Source organism: Tenrec ecaudatus, chromosome 10 (genome assembly GCF_050624435.1).
Source record: "Tenrec ecaudatus isolate mTenEca1 chromosome 10, mTenEca1.hap1, whole genome shotgun sequence".
Lineage (NCBI taxonomy): Eukaryota > Metazoa > Chordata > Mammalia > Afrosoricida > Tenrecidae > Tenrec > Tenrec ecaudatus.
In genome coordinates, this window is record NC_134539.1 from 112,423,302 (window position 1) to 112,443,073 (window position 19,772).

Here is a 19,772-nt window from a genome sequence, read left to right on the forward strand (position 1 = left end):
GGTTAACAGCTTACGTAATTCCAAATGAAAAATAAAACCTGAGCAAACTTCTACTCCCTGAAGATATGGGTGTTACAGTAAAGTGTAGTGAAGACATTAGATGGTATCTGGCTATTAGAAGGAATAGTCTTTGTGGTCTTAAAGGTTTGTCTTCAAATAAGCAACCAACTAAGTGAAATGTCAACTAAACCCACATGGAAGAAACACAGCAGCCTGTGTGATCCAAAGACTGTAAGTAAAATCCAAATCTGAAGGATGGAAAGGTATCAGAGCTTAATCGTGAGCACTTGGCTTGCAGAAGACTATGGATGTGGAAGCCAAAAGTCCATTTGCTGGGTCCCCACATGGTTAAGCATCCAGTGAATTCCTTCTGATCACAGTTGAGGGATTTGAATAGCTTCATTATCAAACAGACAGCACTGTTTTTTTTAACTGTAAAGTTATTTCAGTTAAAAAAAAGTGAAGGGGAAATACACAATGATTAAGCCTCTACTGCAGTGGTTCTTAACCTGTGGGTCATGACTCCCTTGGGGATTGAACGATCCTTTCACAGGGTCACCCGATTCATAAGAGTAACAAAATAACAGTTATGAAGTAGCAACAAAAATAATTTTATGGTGGGGGGGGTGTCACCACAACATGAGGAACTGCACTAAAGGGTCGCAGCCTTAGGAAGGTTGAGAACCACTGCTCTAGTGGATTTCCTCTGGAGCACTGTTGGTGTAGCGGTTATACGTTAGGCTGTGATCTGCAAATCCAGCAGTTTTAAACCACCAACTGCTCTGACGGGGCTCTGTCCTGCTGTAAACAGTTAGTCTTGAAAACTCACGAGGACAGCTCTATCCTGCCCTAAAAGGTCACTATAATTCGGCATCAACTAGATGGCAGTGAGCTTGTTTGTTTGTTTTTAATTATTAATCCCCTCTGACTATAGGCCAGGTATGCAAATAGCCTTGCTATCATGCAGAATGCATTGGAAACTTATTATTGTAGACGCAGGTAGGTTAAAATTTAACCTCATCATTTGATCTTTTTGATCTATTTAAAATTTGTTCTAGTATTTAATATTTTCTATTGAGGTTTTTATGTTTTACTGTGTTACTCGTTAGTTTTTGGTTTTGTTTTGAATGTTTTTCTGTAGATGAAATCCAGGATAGGTAAATCTACAGAGACAGTAATGGATTAATGGTTCCTTGGGGGTATGGCAGGGGAGGTTAGAAGGAGAGGCGGGAATGGGAGCTAATAACGGTTATAAAAAATATTCTAAAATAGATTATGGTGATGATTGTACAACTCTTCTAGATATGACCGAACTATTGAATTGTATGCTACATGAATTATATGTCAATAAAATTGTTAGAGAAGAAAAAAAAGAACGTATTATCAATAAATAAAACCACCTACTTTCATATTTGCTTCTTACATACACAAGCCTATAAAATGTTGGACTATGTTTGGATTATGTTTATTATAGTGCTTTACTTTGCTTGCATAAACATTAAACAAATGCTAGTCACTAACATTAAGCGTTTTACCACTTACAAAATACACTGCTCCAAAGCTTCCATGGCCAATTTCTCTGAGATCTGTGAAGAGCTTCTCTGGATCTTCTTTGAAAAAGAGTTCTGCAATTTCAGGGTCCTTCAGGCTACCCGCTCGGTTAGTTGATGGCATCCTGCTGGGCAGTCAGCTGCTGATTCTAATTTTATACTGTTATCCCAATCCTTGGTTCATCTGTATGGAGTACGCTGGCATAAACCTCTGTAGGAAAATAGTGAGAGAGGGAAAAAAAGTCAAGAAAGGCAAAGGCCGTTTTAAAAGAATTAGTGTTAGATCATTTACTGGCAGCATTTGCAAAATTATCACTGAAAAGGCAGTATGATCCACTAGCACCCAAAACTAAACCCAATGCCTTACAGCCAATTCCAACTGAGTGACCCTGTAGGACAAAGCAGAACTTCCCTACGGTGTTTCCTACTTTAAGTTTTCCTTTAAGCATTTTACTGTAAATTAGCAAAAGTTTACACAGACCTGTTTTCCATTCAACAATTCATATACATTTCATTTTCCCCAAAAGATCTGTGACCCCTATAACGTAACTCGTTATATTCCACTTCTTCCTGGTTTCTTTCCCATTTCCATTCCTCTTTAGTTACTAATGAACCCTACAGAACTTGGTCCTTGGGTGAATGCAGCACTTTTGATCTCCAATGGTTGGTGATTCTAAGGTGTGTGTATGTACCTCACTAATGTTATTATCCTGGTGGGCCTGTTGATCACTTGGGTGAGAATTTAATTCATTTTCAAATTTCAAGGGTGACTAAGGGCCATAGTCTTGGGGTTTGGTTCCAACAGTCTCTTTCTGACCAGTAAGTCTAGTCTCCCCTCCTGCCCCCAGTTATCTTTTTTAGCTTCACTTCTTCCTCCCATTTTACCCAGAACCTTCTATTGTGATCCCTTTAGAACAATGATTAGTGGTAGCCAGGCATCATCAAGGGCTAGAAATTTTTATGGAATCAGACTGCCATGTCTTCTTCTCCTATAGAACTGGTGGACTCAAACCCTTGATTAGCAGTTGAGCTATTCACTCTTCCAAAGTGCATTCAATTTACTCCTTTCAACACAGATTTGTTCATTCTTAGAGGTCTGTGGTATACTCAATATTCTTCACAAACACCATAATTCAAATCCATCAATTCTATATTCTTCTGTATTCATTGTCCTGCATTAACTTGCACATGAAATGATTGAAAATGCCATGGCTTGGGTAAGGCATACCATTTTCAGAGGCCTTTGGTATCACATTTGTCCCATACAATATGAAGGTACTTCAAAAAGCTCATGGAAAATTATCTGTATCTTTTAATTAAAAATTTCCATGAACGCTTTGAAGCTCCTTCAAAAGTTATTTGGGTTCTTGTCTATTACTTCCATGGCAGTTGATTGCGAATCCAAGTCAAATAGTGATTAGGGAAATTTAAAAGGGATACTCTTGACATTTTTTTCATAGGGGATGAGACAATTATGGGTCTTATTAGTAAGTTTTCTAAATTAAAACTGCACTGGTTTTAAAAAGGCCAGGAGAGCTTTTTCTTTTTCTTTGTGTTCACCTTTACAGATGATATGCCATGAAGAAGACACAGCACGCCAGAAGTACATTAAAGGGAAACAATACTACTGTGCCAGGGTGTCTGGCTGTGTAGATTATGGATAAAAAACAACAACACAGTATTCAGCCATGGGTGGCCAGGAGAGCTTTGGGATAGAATCCTTCCCCACCCACCTTTGTCATTACGACTAAACACCAGTCTACTCTTTGAGGGTACCAAGGGCCATCCTATGAAAATTTTGTTGGGAAACCTTACCCCATTCACCCTACAGTCTTGATCTTGCTCTTTCAGACTTCTTTTTATTCCCCAAACTCAAAAACATTGAAAAGGAACAGGATTTGAGTCCCTCAAGAAAGCCCAAACTACCATGTTGACATGGTGTAAATCAAAAGATTAAGAACTCTTTAGGGAAGGATTAGAGCAAAGAAAAGATTATCTTCAGAAGAACACAGATGAGGATATATCAACAAATAACCACTTTACATTTTGACATTTTTGTTTAATGGAGGTTTCTGTTATTTTATAGTAAATATTTTTGCATTACCCTTGAATGTGACCATAAGCAAATACTATGAATTCTCATTTCTAAAATGAGTAGTTGAACTAAATTCCATATAAAGTATTATTCTATTAATCTACTTGTTTTTAAATCCTGTTACAAGACTTTAGTTTTTTGTTTTAAGTGGTCAAGTTTCAGTACCAAAACATATCACAACATTTACCACGCTTTACTGTAATTATTTATGTCTTTTTCTCTCACCTAGACTGGTAGGTACAATGTGTCTTACTCACTGTTACATTACCTGCCTTTCTCTTTAACCCCTTAAACTAAATATGAAACATAGCTAATATGACACGGCTGTTCAACTTAAAGAATGCACTCAATTCTCTTCTTGTCTGTCAGTTTGTTGTACTATGGCAGCTTGTGTGCTCCTGGAAGCCCTGACACTGGTATTTCAAATACGAGCAGGGTCACACAAAGTGAAAAAGTTTCAGCAGAGCTTCCAGGCTAAGAACAGACTACAAAAGAAGGAATAGGAAGTAGTTACTGTGGTAATTAAATAATCTCATGTCAACTTGAAGGTACTGAGTGAAGGGGTAGGCTATGATAGGTTGCTGGTGCCAACATGGCTCCCACAGGCACATGTTGGTGGGGTTTAGACTGTCAATCAGGCCGCTGCTTGATTGGAGGGCTTGGAGGGAAACCGAGATAAAGGCCTCTTTCTCTTTCTCTCTTAAGGCCACACTCTGTCTCCTTTACCTTTCTGTTGACAAGCCTTGTGGAGCCACTATCAGCCCTGTAGATGCTTCCACTGCCACTGAATCTACAAGACTTGGCACCTACTGGCCCATGATCTTCTTGTATTTTGCATCATTGCATGTGCTATGTGAATCTGAAAAAGCATTTGTGGACTAGGATCGAACTTATGGGCTGATATCAGACTGATGGACTTGATCTGGACTGAACTGGGATGTTTCCTTAATATACAATTACTCATTGAAACAAAGCTTTTTCTTACACATATATATGAGTGTCACTGTATGTGCTTCTCTAGTCAACCCGGCCTAACACAGACACTGAAAACCTTATGAACAGTAGTGGAGTACTGTCAGATACGGAACACCTTTTCTATCACCCCTACAATTAATTTCCCTTTCACAAAGATTTACTGAACAAATAGAAAAACTCATGAAAAAAACCCCAAACATTATCTTTTAATTCTATTTCTCCAGGAATTTTTTTAAGGACCCCCATAGTATATACACAAGACTATGGTGCACAAAAACATAAACATTGATAGTATAAAATAAACTAGTAAGGATAGCATCATCTATAAAATCAAAAGAAAAAAAAGAGAAAGAATGCAGGAATTGGAACATTCCAATTAGTATTTTACCAAATCCTGAAAGACCATAAAGTTATGGATATCTAAAAAAGTAAAATACAAAAATTATCATGCAAAGTAAATCAATAATCTATATTAGATACCAGAACAAATCTATGTGTATAAGTTTTGAAATTTAACTTATTAGAGAAGAAAACTGATCATCTGAGAACAGCAAGTCATATTCCTATTACATATCTTACACAAATATCAGTTCTAAAAAGCATCTCATATCAATAGAAAAAAGAGAAATTTGATAAAAATAAGTTCTGCTGTGATAATCCAACAGCCATATGGGAAAAGTGAATAAAATTGTACCTACTACTCAAACTGAACTTCCTATTTACAAATAGATTATTAGTATAAATATTATAAAGTACAACTTTTTAGTTTTTATATATACATAAAAAGAGCAAATTCCTCTGTAACCTATGAGTAAGGAAACAGTCTTAGTATCAAAAATTAAAGCAGTAAAGAAAAACATTAATAACATATTTGGTAACATAAAAAAGAACTCTTGGGAGGAATGGCCATGGAAAATTATACCATTAACTAAAAGATAAATGGAGAAGAGAGGGTAAGATGACAATGTTTTGAATTCATATGACCAAGAATTATTATCTGTAATATATAAAGAACTTAAAAAAAACCCAGAAGAGGCAAACAACCTGATATCCCTAATATATAATTTCTTAAAAATAAAACAAAAGAGGGAAACAACCATATGGATATACAAGCAGTTATCAAAAAAGAAATGCAAGCATTTATTTATTGTATAAAAAAGTACTCAACAAAGTAAAATACAGATTCGAGTTTTACAAACATTCCATTTCTTACAGATCAGAGAGGACAAAACCTACAATACTCTGATACTGAGGTGGAAGGGCGTGGTGCCCCAACAGATTAGACTGGAAAACACTCCTAAAAGCCAACAAACAATCCTTGAACTAACTACAAGCTTTCCTTTCTTGTGTTTTGTTTTGTTGTATATTGTTGCTTGGTTTTGCTTTGTCTTGTTTTTTTTTTTGGTTTGGTTTTTTAAACATTTTATTAGGGGCTCATACAACTCTTATCACAATCCATACATATACATACATCAATTATATAAAGCACATCTGTACATTCTTTGCCCTAATCATTTTCTTTTTTTTCTCCTCTTTTCTTTTTTTACATTTTATTTTTGTGCATGATATTACCTCCGCAGGTCTGTCTAAATAAAATAGGCTGGATGAATAATCTGGAGGAGAAAACAATGGGACCAACAGTTCCGGGGGTATATGGGAGAGGGGAGGTGGGGGGGAAAGGCAGTGGTGTTAACAAACCAAGGGACAAAGGAACAACAAATGATCCAAATCAGTGGTGAGGAGGGTTTAGGAGGACTAGTAGGGCATGATCAAGGGTAATGTATCTATCCAAGAGGAATTGCTAAAACCCTGGTGGGGACTGAGCATGATAGTAGGACAGGAGGAAAGTCAAAGGAAGTAGAGGAAAGAGCTGGGAGGCAAAGGGCATTTATAGAGGTCTAAAGACATGTACATATGCAAACATTGTTTATATATGAAGATGGGGTAATAGATCTATGTGCATATATTTATAGGCTTAGTATTAAGGTAGTAGAAGGACATTGGGTCACTCCTCAAGTACTCCCTCAATAAAAGAATATTTTCTTCTATTAAATTGGCATTCAATGATGCTCACCTTCTGGACACAACTGCTGAAGACAAAGCAGGTGAAAAAGCAAATGTGGCGAAGAAAGCTGATGGTGACTGGCTATCAAAAAATACAGCTTCTGGGGTCTTAAAGGCTTGAAGGTAAACAAGCGGCCATCTAGCTCAGAAGCAACAAAGCCCACATGGAAGAAGCACACCAGCCTGTGTGATGAAGAGGTGCTGAAGGGATCAGTTATTAGGCATCAAAGAACAAAAAAATCGTATCATTGTGTGCTCACCTCTCTGATACGATTGCTGAAGACAAATGGGTGCATAAGCAAATGTGGCGAAGAAAGCTGATGGTGCCCAGCTATCAAAAGATATAGCGTCAAAAAAAATTTTTTTTAAATAAATAAATTTTTAAAAAAAGATATAGCGTCTGGGGTCTTGAAGGCTTGAAGGCAAACAAGTGGCCATCTAGCTCAGAAGCAACAAAGCCCACATGGAAGAAGCACACCAGCCTGTGAGATCACGATGTGCCGAAGGGATCAGGTATCAGGCATCATCAGAACAAAAAAAATCTTACCATAGTGAATGAGGGGGGAGTGCAGAGTGGAGACCCAAAGCCCATGTGTAGGCCACTGGACATCCCCTTACAGAAGGGTCTGGGGAGGAGTCAGGGTGCGGTGTAGCAACGATGAAAAATACAACTTTCCGCTACTCCCTAAAGGCTTCCTCCCACCCCACTATCATGATCCCAATTCTACCTTGCAAGTCTGGCTAGACCAGAGGATGTACACTGGTACAGATAGGAACTGGAAACACAGGGAATCCAGGGCGGATTATCCCTTCAGGACCAGTGGTGTGAGTGGCGATACTGGGAGGGTAGAGTGAGGATGGGTTGAAAGGGGGAACTGATTACAAGGATCTACATGTGACCTCCTCTCTGGGGGACGGACAACAGAAAAGTGGGTGAAGGGAGACGTCGGACAGGGAAAGATATGACAAAATAATAACATAAATTATCAAGGGTTCAAGAAGGAGTGGGGAGCGGGGAGGAAGGGGAGAAAATGAGGACCTGATGCCAGGGGCTTAAGTGGAGAGCAAATGTTTTGAGAATGATGAGGGCAATGAATGTACAAATGTGCTTTACACAATTGATGTATGTATGGATTGTGATAAGTATTGTAAGAGCTCCTAATAAAACGATTAAAGAAGAAAAAAAGAAAAAATGTACACTTTTATTCATAGTGGGACTGTAAGAGTACAAACCCTACCAAAAAATCTAGCATTTATATATGTATTTACTGTTTCAATCAAAAATTCTAGTTGAACAAATCTATACAAAGAATACTTATGCAAAATACAAGAAATGTAAACGCATCCATTATTTAAGATGCACTATTAGTATAACAGCAAAAGACTACAATCCAAATGTGTATCATATGGGGATTAATCAAAAAACTACAAAACAAACAAAACACAAAAAAACTATACAGATGAACAAAGCACTGGTAAGTTTTACCTATAAACTAATTTAAGATTTAAGTTTTGTGAACCAATAGGCAAAACCAAGGGTATTATAGCAAGTACGATGCAATGTTCTACCAAAAATAATATAGTGGCAAAATATAAAAATAACAATTGAATATCATTTTTTTGTAACCCTCATAAGCCCAATAATAGGAACAATGGAATCCTTTTTGGGAAGGGTAATATTTGCTTAATAGGGTTCAAAATAAGGGTGCCTTTGATCAATAATAAATTTATGAATGCTAGTCTATAATATTTTTACTTTTTTATCTTTGAAAATGTCTTTTCAAATAGATAGGTATAGCCAAATACTACATGATTCCACGAGCATATTATCTTCTAAATTTTACTTGGTTGTTATTGTAAATTTATACACAGCAAAACATCTACCAACAATTCAACAGTTTCTATCTCTACCGTTTAATGATATTAAATATATCCTGAGTTCTGGAACCAGACTCATCTCTTTTTCTGAGTGTTTCTTCTGTCTTTAACATAAACTCAATGCCCTGTAAGGACTCCATCTAATCTCTGTAGTTATCATTGTCAATTTGACCCCACATAAAGTTCTTAAAATAGTATAATGCTCCCTTCAGACCTTTATATTAGTAAACTAAACTACTGTGAAGGTTTAAAAAGATTTCATGAGATATTTTTGGCTTAAAGTTTAAAGATTATCCTAGGGCAACCATTTTAACTACATCCAATGACTCCAGTAGGTCTAGAATTGAATCCATAGTCTAGAATACAAGCAAATTAAACATTCTATTCTGCCTTTACCCCCTTTTGATTCTTCTATATGAACTGATTAAAAAAAAGTTCACTTATGGTTGCCAGGCACCAACCAGCTCTTCCTGTTCACAGTAAAGGAGGTAGTTGTTCATGAACGCAATTAGCCAGACATCCCAAATTCTCTTCCTATTCTTGGCTCTTCTTTTGCCTGTTGCTCTAGGTGAGTAGAGACCAAGGGTTGTGCCTTTGATGGCTGCCTGCAAGCTTTTCAGACTCCAGGCACAAAGACAGGGATTAGAACTGAAGCACCACATTAAGCTAATTAACTGGGATATCCTATGAAGCCATGACTTTAAACTCTAAACCAAGGAACAAAATCCCATGAAATTCTGTTGTATATAAGTAGTAGCCTATGCAACTATTCTTTTATTGTTATTGTCAGTATTGTAAATAATGATATACATGTTTGCCAATTCAACATTTATAGTTGTACAACTTACACATTGATAATAATTAAAACAACTGATTGCACAATTGTTTATGTTTAGTCGATGTGATTTTTCCACCACCATTAAATCTCTCCTGCCACTGATAACAACTCATAAATATTGAACTCTATTAATTTGCCTTCTCTTTTTATGTACCGTACATACTCATGTATAAGCTGAGCTACTCAGCACATTTTTATGCAGTATTTGTGGTAAAATTAGGTGCTTCCACTGATATTCGAGTTGGCTTATACTTGTTATATATGGTAAGTGAGGTAGGTCACACAATATTTGTGCTTTTGTGATTGGCTTATTTTGTTAAGTATGTCCTTCTCACTTTATACATACTGTAGCATTATGTATCAAGATTTCATTTCTCCTACTGGTTGAGTAATATTCCATTGTCTATGTGTCCCACATTTTGTTTATCTATTAATCTGCTGATGAGTACTTATGGTGTTCCTACCTTTTGGCAATTGAGAAAAGTGCTCCCATAAACATGAGTATATCAGCCTCCTTTGAGCCTGTTTTCAAGTCTTTGGGGTACATACCTAGAGCTGGAATTGCTGGCTCATTGTGGCAGGTATATGTTTAACCTTTTAATGAATCTCTATACTGTTTCTATACTCACTATATCATTTTTTATATCCACTGCCATGGATACTCAAAAAACTCACAGCCATAGAGTTAATTCCAACACACAGGACCCTGTTAGGGCAGGGCAGAACTGGCCTTTTGGGTTTTGAAACTTATTTGGCCTACCACCCGCTTTTCAGAAAAAAAAAAAGTATTCAGTGCTTATCCCGATTAAAAACTTTTGTACTATAATCCATAATCTAAAATAAAGTTCTGTGTCTGCTTTTGCAGCACTCATGGATTATTTCAAAGTCAAAAGGGGGTAATAACGACCACTTTGGGAAACACCACTGTAACTCTTTACGGAATCAGGAAGCCTCATCATTCTCCTACAGAGCGTTTGGTGGGTTCAAACTGCTGATTGTGTCAGAGTTAGCAGCCCACAGTGTAATCCGTTATACCACCAGGGCTGGGGGTTTCCAATTTCTTCATATCCTTACCAACATTTGCTATTTTCTGACTGGCTTTTAGATTCTCTCTTAATATTAGCCATGCTAGTGGGAGTGTAATGTTATCTCGTTGTATTTTTGATTTGCATCTCCCTGATGTCTAATGATGCTGAGCATGGGCACATGATTTTTATCAAACATATTTATCATTATGAAAACTTTTTTTCATTATGAAAACTTTCACGGAGTATTTTTTTAGATTCAATATTTGTCTTTTAGCATATCATTAGACTATACATTAACACTTGAAGGTTAGGTGGATACTCTTCAGTTGAAGAGATAAATGGATTTAAAATTTTTGAAATTTTCTTGGCATTTGCCATCAGATCTGAAAAATCAATGCCAAGTGAACTTGGGGGTGGGGGATCGGGTGGAGTTGCAGGGGGCAGAAGGGGAGGGAAAGTCCTCCACAAAAACCAAATCAACAGGCATCAAACAATTCTGACTCATAGCAGCCCTATAGGTCTACAGAGTATAACTGTCCCATAGGGTTTTCAAGGTTGTACTTTTAAAGAAGCAGACTGCCACATATTTCTTTCATGGAGCAGTTTGAATCACCCACCTGATTAGCAGCTCCGTGTTTAATGACTGTGCTGCAAATGCTTGTGAGAATGGAGAGATTACTTTTTGTTTTAACTTTTGACAGTATATTGTAAGTATAAAGCAGCTTGTCATTATTTATGATTCAAACATCAGTTGACTTTATTGCAGAATGTTTCCCATAAAAATACTATTTCACCTTGTAATTTTAGTTTAAATTAAGTAAGAAACATTATCACATCTGCAGCAAAAGCTCTAAAATTCATAGTTATTCAGTATTCAACAATGGTAGTTCTTATTCAAAATAATTTAAACTCAGAATAATGATAAATCTGTGAAACCCCCCACAATGAACCTGGAGGACATTATGCTGAGTGAAATTAGTTAATCACAAAAGAATAAATATTGTGGAGACCACTATTATAAAAAGGCAATAAAAAGTTTATGCACAGAAAGAAGCATTCTTTGATGGATACAGGAGGGGAGGAGTCATGGGCTAGAAGGTAGACAAGTGTAGTTTGGATGAAGGGAAAGGCAATTTACAATAAGAAAGAGGCGAAGGAAAAATGATGGAGGAAGGAGGGAACAATGGGAAGTTTGCAAGAGTTAGTGGCCATACTGAGTCAAGCACTCAATACATACACAATCCTGTGACAGTGGTGATCTAAAAGTAGATGCCTGTATATAGATACAGGCTGAACAAGTGCGGAAGGAGAGTGGGAGTACACTTACAAATACACGACAAAGGATATTTGTATACAGGTATTTACCTTTACTGCAAAAATACTTACGAATGTCAAATGACAAACAAATGAGGAAGTACTCATGATCACTAGCCATCCAGAAGACGCAAATCAAAATGATGAGATGCCACCTTACACTCACAACAATGAAAAAACAAACAGTAACAAATGCTGGAGAGGGTATTGAGAGAATGGATGTCTCATACACTGCTGGTGGGATTGCAAACACGTGCAACCATTGTGGAAAGTGATATGGCACTACCTGAAACAACTAGTAATAGAAATATCATATGACCCAGCACTGTGGTCACATACTACAAAGCAGCAAGAGAAAAAAACATGAAAAGACATGCTCTCCCATGATTATAGCACCACAGCTGACAATAGCAAGAAGCTGGAAAGAACGCAACAGAACTAACAAAACTCAAATTCCTGTTAGTTGAAGAATGAACAAAGAAACTTAGGATCCCACCGCTGCCACCAAAAAAACCACAAACTACGGTACATATATACAATGGAATACTATGAACCCCTAAAAAAGATATTAAAATCGTGAACCCTCATGTCCTCATGACAATGGAAGGATCTGGAGACCATTACGCTAAGTGAAGTTAGACAATCACAAAAGGACAAATGAGTCTACTACTAATAGGATAAAAAATAAGACAAAGAAAGACAGGTTCCGATTCCCAGGGCATGTAGCCTTCTAAATTAAATTGGTCCCCCAACCTCAAAGACGCAGTGTACATAGTTCCCATAAATTATGTATCATCCCCTTAGTAGAACACCTCAAAAATCACCTTAAGAGAGTGATCAGTTTCCCATGTTGGAGAAGAGAGAAGAGCAGTTCATTCTCAACATATGGTAGTATTTACAGATACCTCAAATTAATAGACAATCCTATAAGACCAATTGGTGACTCTTACTGGGAGATCAGATCAAGAGGAGGGGGCTCATCCATATGTTGGAGGGGGGAAATGGACGTCAGATTGTGGGTGGGCCAAGTTGGACACTCAGACATTGGGGAAAACACTTAACTCTGCTTGTACCGACCCCCAAGGTGAAAACACACATGGCATTTCATTATTAACCAGAAACTTATGAACCAGTCCTAACCAACCCCTAGTGACCAGGCAATATACCATAGACAATTTGGATATTAGACTGTAATTCTGAAATACACAATACCTTCCCTGTAAGCCACATCAGAAGGACCCCAATTATAAAGTTCACTAAGCAAACTGGACTTTATCATAAACTCACTTAGAACTAAGGAACTGAAACTTAGAACCTTGAACTTCAAGTTGAAAACCCTCAATGGAAGATGAAGCAGATGATCACTATCCTAATGTTAAGCTAAGAGTACACACTGGACTGTGGATTATGGGTAAGATCAAACCCATTGTTCTAAGCGTGCCCAAGAAATGGTGACTCAGGATCTCTGCCTTTATGTGATAAGGGTTAGTCTATCAAACAGGGCTCTGGCTCTATAATCAAGGGTACTGCCATATTTCCAACCCCCATGACATGTGTAACTAGAGTTCAATCACCCACATCTTGGAGATACACAAGCTACCAGAGTCTGATAAATCTCACACACATGATATTCTCTGCTCAAGAATGCTATACCATTGACTAAAATAATGTTACTATCAAGAGGGTTACTTTAAATTCCAAGGGGGGTGATTTATGATGTAATACAATAATATCTCTAGAATAGAACCAGACACTCACGGAAACAACAGTTCTAAGAATGGATTTTGAGGTATCTGGAATCAGAGAGTGCACGTGGTCCTAGATTGAGCTACATCTGAGAATAAGAAGACTGCTAGCATGCTCTTGTAACTTGCTGAGATATCCTGACATAAGCCACTGCTTGTCAGAATCTGAATTGTCTACCAAATGTATGGATGAAAATAACTATGACAGGGAAGGTGCTCTTCTTAAAGTATAAAAAACTGCTGGGAAATCTGTTAATTCTGCCATGGTTCAGAGACGACAGAATGGAGTAAACCCACCTATTCCTACAGCAACAGCAAACGATGAAATTTGGGAAGCATTGAGAAAAATGCCCTATTGAATGAATGCATTAAACTTGTTTATATGACTTTAAAAAAATGGATTTTGTGCTCTGAGTTGATTGTAGCCCTAATATAAGAATAAGTTCTTATGACAATGCCCTGCATGGCATTCACCCTCATTAAGAGATCACCGAAGACATGGGTGGCATAATAAAGTGTGGTGAAGAAACCAGATGGTGTCTGGTTATCATGAATCATAGTGCTTGGAGTCCTAAGAGGCTTATCTTTTAAGTAAAGAGTCAGCTAAGGTCACACAGAAGAAGCACATCTGTCTGTGTGATTCAAAGAGAGCTAATAAGATCGAAACCCAGAAAATGAAATGGTATCCGGTTTCAAATCCTAAACAGGATTGCAGAAAGCTATGGATGGTAGTGACAGCCCCACATGCATTTGTAGGCTCATTATATGGCATGAGCCACTGGGAGCATCATACACTAGGAGCATCAATAGCCCAAAAATCAGACAGTGAGCATTATAAACTGGATTTTAGCAAGCATACTTAGTCTGGAATGTAACATCTTATAAACTGAACTTTATGGACCTAATGTGAACTTATTCTAAACTTTTAATATTACTCTGCTTTCTTTAGATTGAGGTCTCAATCAGTTTTATATGGCCACTGTTAGTGGATCATTGTTGGTGTCTGCCCTAGTATCTCTGTATAGACAAACCGAGATGGATGGAAACATGAGACGAGAGTCAGGATGTATGATAAACTAGAGACATGGAAGGGTATAGAGTGGGGGGAATGAGGAACTAACATCAATGTGTAAAATAAAATGTGTGTGTTGGTGGGGGGTAGGGGAGAAGTAGTTCCAAAGATGATTGTGACAATGATTACACAGCCCTTCCTGATATGATTGAGCTATTGAATTGTATGATGTTAAAGCTCTAATTTTTATTTTAATTGCACATGAATGTAGTGGAGCATACAGGGGACAAAGTTATGAAAATACCTGAGATACAAACAAACATCTTGAAGGAATAAATTGCTGTGCTTAGCTCAGGACCATAGCCTCAGAGACAGCAGGATTAACCGATATTAATTACTTCAAAGTCCCACATCCTACTTTGGTGAATAGCAACTGGGGTTTTAAAAGTTCATGAGCAGCCATCTAAAGTACAACTGCTAGTCTTTCCCCGTGCAGATGAAAGAAGAGTGATGAAAACTGAAAGGCATATGGACACAAGTAGAGCAATGGAGGACTAGACAAACATCCTCCAAAAGCCCAAGACCAGAAAAAGTAGATGTTGACCAGTTATCACTACCAACTGGTAAAGATCACATTAAGTGATACTACATAGTATGTAAAAGAAATGTGGGGAAAAAAATTCAAAGTCATAAGAGACCAAAATAGAGACTGGTGGAAGCCCCAAGACGATGGCCGTTAGTTATCAACCATTTAAAACCTAAAGAGTAGCATTTACCAAAGAATATCGTTCAGATAATTAGGAAAGAAGGAAAAATAGAAACAGGAAACAGAGAGGAAGTGGGATAAGCAATGATATTTGAGGGCATATTACAAAGGATCAGTTTAAACAAAATTTGAATGAATTGTTCATGTAAAACTGATTATCTGCTCTGTAAATTTGCCCCAAATTCACACACACACAGAGATTTTTTTTTAAAGATTAGGAACAATGCAAGAATATCCACTCTAATCACTATTGCTTAACACTGTACTGGAACTGGTAGTGCAATAACAGCAAGAAAAATAAAAGGCATAAATAACAGAAAGGAAACTATTTATTGACAAGATTATGTACATGAAAATCTCAAGGAGCAGGCATCTAAGTGAGGAGTCAATTAAGTCACGGAAGAAGCACACCAGTCTGTGTAACCCAAAGATGACAATAACAAATCCAAATATGATGGAGGGAAAAGTATCAGATCTTGAATTGTGAACACCTGATTTATAGAAGGCTGTGAAGGACAGTGGGAGCCCAAAATCCATATGCAGAGTATCTAGTTAAATTAAGCATTTGGCAGATCCCCTCTAGCCACAGGCAAGAAACTCAAACAGCTTTACTATTAAACAGAATATTATTGTAAACTTGATTATGGTTGATTGAACATGGCATACTTTGACACTTGGTCAGTTGACCTACATTTGACCAAACCTGAATTTGATCTAGGCGCAAGTATTTCTTGCTTTTTCCATGACAATTTCTTCTCTGACTTTTTCTTTCTTACTCTTTATTTGTATTTGCATTATTATTATTATTTTATTCTTGCCATTTTATCTTGTGTTTTTTTTTAATTGTTACTGCTGGTTTTCCCAATTTGTGAAGTACAAAAGGAGTATATGCATAGAGCTAATAACTGGTTTATCAGGGATGTCGGGGAAGAGAGCACTGGACCGGATTGTGATTATGTGTATATAGATAACTCGTTTTACAAGCAATTTTTGCAAAATAAAAGCAATTTAACCATCGAGTGTATGATTGTGAATACTATTATCAAGAAAACTGCTAAAAAAATCTCAAGGAATATAAAAAATAGGAAGGGAAAAAACAGAATACTTAGATGTTTATAAAATATAAAATCTTATATTTTAAAACCCTGATAAAATAAATTAAAGTCAATCTAAAACAAATGGAAAGATTTATGTTTGTAGACTAAAAATACGATGTCAATTTTTCCCAAATTCATTTCAAAATTCAGATTCTGTTTCAAATCAATCTCAATAAAAATCCAACTGATTTTTTTGTTAAGTATCAACAAAATGATTACACCTATATCTCATTCATGGACAATCATATGAGCCAACACTTCAGATGCATAGAAAGTAAAACAATTCAATCCATTCCTTGCATCAATGACAAATATCTGGAAGTGACAAATATTTAGTAAGGTGGGAGGCAAGAGTAAAGCTGGCTGTGTATTTAAAAAAAGACATGGGTAGGGAGGTGGGGAGCAAGGCACTAACCCTCCCAAGGGGAGGATATTGTTTATATCTCCACAGGAGAGGGAGAGAGACCAAGCTTCAACCCGGTGCACCAAGACTTGAATACAAAATACTGGTATATGTCAGAAAACTAATAAAAGGGTCTGCGGGGCTGACCCCAATCCCAATTATGTAGACGCCCCCCTCCCCAGAGAATGCACTTCAGAGGGCAGCACTGAAGCTACAGTTTGGAGAGAAGTGCACATCTGATCAGAGCACACAGGAGCAAACAACGAGGGAAGGAGAGTGAGTGGAACACATCCTGGGCACACCAAGCCTCGAGGATAATATTCCTGCTCAGAGCAGATAATGCAGAGAGAGGACCATAGGGCTGGCCCCACAGGGACACAATGTCCCTCATTGAACCATCGTGCTAAGGGGATCAACACTGGAGACACAGTGCAAGAATTGTACCCAATCTGACCTCATCACCCTGGGGCGAAATACCAAGGGCATGCAACAAAGCAGCAAGGGAAGCAAAGCAATGAAGTCCCCAGGGAATACCAAAAATAGACTCTGGGGACATAGTGTGGCACCCCATCACCTCGACTGGAAAACACTACTAAATGTCAACAAACAGACCTGGAACTATTTACAGGCTTTTCCTTTTTTGTCATTGGCATTTTGCTGTTATTTTGTTTGTTTTTTGTATGTTTGGTCTTCCTTTGTTGTTTTGTTTGGCTTTGCCTTGTTTTTGTGATTATTGTCTCTGCATGTCTGTCTAGATAAGATAGGAGGGATAAACAACTTGGAGGAGAAAAACAACAGGACTAACGGTTCTGGGGGAGCCAAGGGAGAGGGAAAGGTAGAAGAAAGGAAGGGGGTTGTCAACCATCCCAAGGATAAGGGAACAACAAGTGATCTAAAATCGAGAGAGAAGGGTGTAGGATGCCTACAAGGGTATAATCAAGGGCAATGTAACCAAGAGGAATTATTGAAACCCAAATGATGGTCAAACATGATAATGGGACAAGAGGAAAGTAAAAGGAAATAGAGGAAAAAACTAGGAAGCAAAGGTCTTTTATAGAGGTCTAAATAAAGGCATGTACATATGTAAATATATTTATATGTAGTGATAGGGAAATAGATTTATGTACTTATTATTTATATTCAGGTGACCAGACGCCCACTTTTGACGGGACAGTCCCAATTTTTAACAATTTTTCCTGCGTCCCACAGAGTTTTTAAAAAGTCCAGATTTTTGGAAAGAATGCACGACAAGTTAGGGTATACGGTTTTCAGCTGCCATGTGGCTATTTTGCAAGGATATGAGTTTTATCAATGGTGTCCCGCTTGACCAATGTTAAAATCTGGTCACCTTAATTTATATGTTAAGTATTAAAGTAGCAGATGGACATTGGGCCTCTACTCAAGTACTCCCTCAACGCAAAGACACTTGTTCTAATAATCCAGAATTCTGTGATGTTCACCTTCCTGAAAGGATTGTTGAAGACACAATGGGTACAAAAGCAAATGTGAAGAAAGTTGATGGTGCCTGGCTATCAAAAGATATAGCATCTGGGGGCTTAGAGGCTTGAAGATAAACAAGCAGCCATCTCAATGAGAAGCAACAAAGCCCACATGGAAGAAGCAAGCACACCAGCCTGTGTGGTCACGAGGTTTCGATGGGATCAGGTATCAGGCATCAAATACCCAGAACAAAAAATCATACCAATGTGAATGAGGAGGGTGTGCTGAGTGGAGACCCAAAGCCCATCTGTAGACAACTGGACATTCCTTTACAGAAAGGTCACAAGGAAGAGACAAGCCATTCAGGGTACAGTATAGCACTGATGAAACATATAACTTTCCTCTTGCCCTTTAATGCTTCCTCCCCCACCCCATTATCATGACTTCAATTCTACAGTACAATCTAACTAGACCAGAACATGTACACTGCTAAGAACCTGCAACACAGGGAATCCAGGACAGATAAACCCCTCAGGACCAGTAATGAGAATAGAGATACCAGGAGGATAGGGAGAAGGTGGGGGAAGAGAGGAGGAATTGATCACAATGATCGACATATGACAACTGCAACACCTCACCATACCACTCCTGGGACGAACAACAGAAAAGTGGGTGAAGAGAGATAGCAGATGACATGAGATATAAAAATAATGATTTATAATTTATCAAGGGCTCATGAGGGAGAGAAGGAGGGGGTGGTGGTGAGGAGCTGATACCAAGGGCTCAAGTAGAAAGAATATGCTTGAAAATGATGATAACATATGTACAAAAGTGCTTGACAAAATGGATGTATGTATGGATGATAATAAGAGCTGTAAGAACCTCCAATAAAATGATTTAATAATAAAAAAGAATTCTGTGTCAACTTGGCTAGGCCATGATTCTCAATGGTTTGGCAGTCATACAATGATGTAATTAAAAAGTTATGCAGTGATACAGTTAACCTATTTTTAAAATAGTTTTATTAAGATATAATTCAATAGTTCAATCATATTAATGCAATGACCACTACAATCAACTTTAGAATATTTTCTTTCCTATCCTCATCATCGTTGACTCCCATTTTCCTCCAACCTCTCCTCCATGCCCCAGAAACCCATTAGTCCACTTACTGTCTCTACAGATTTACCCATTCTGGATTCTCTATGCAGAAAAACAAGGCCAAAAACCAAAACACAACCCAATAACAAGGACAAAATAAAACAGAGAAAGACCTCGATCATCCTTTGTGTCATATTTTGATGTGGCCATCATCCATTTTCCTTTGGAACCTAACCATAGTCGTAAGTAAGGATGGGAACCTACAATTTATATAAAAAGGCAAACGATCCACATTAGTCCAACCATTTTTAAATAGGATAACAAAGTTGGAAACTCATACCACCTGATTTCAAGAGTTAATAAAGACGCGATAGTAATTCAAAAAGTACTGCTACCAAATCATAAAACACATTATTAAACAAAAGTATCAAAATGTAAAACCACTGTTTTTGTTAAGTTTAATACA

The 19,772-nt window shown here is 37.5% G+C and overlaps 1 protein-coding gene and 2 pseudogenes across 2 annotated transcripts in view; 1 reads left to right on the forward strand and 2 right to left on the reverse strand.

Annotated features, from left to right (window-relative positions):
* The window catches only part of TAOK1 (TAO kinase 1), a 105,384-nt gene that overhangs the window by 53,313 nt on the left and 32,299 nt on the right, over nt 1-19,772 (reverse strand). For both annotated transcript variants that reach the window (XM_075561277.1, XM_075561278.1), the window contains one exon: nt 1,543-1,761. In XM_075561277.1, the coding sequence (XP_075417392.1) occupies nt 1,543-1,674 (132 nt within the window). In that variant the 5' untranslated portion in view covers nt 1,675-1,761. The remainder of the gene's footprint in view (nt 1-1,542; nt 1,762-19,772) is intronic.
* LOC142460541 (small nucleolar RNA SNORA15) lies at nt 3,099-3,242 on the reverse strand (annotated as a pseudogene).
* On the forward strand, nt 11,095-13,720 carry LOC142458662 (coiled-coil-helix-coiled-coil-helix domain-containing protein 7 pseudogene; annotated as a pseudogene).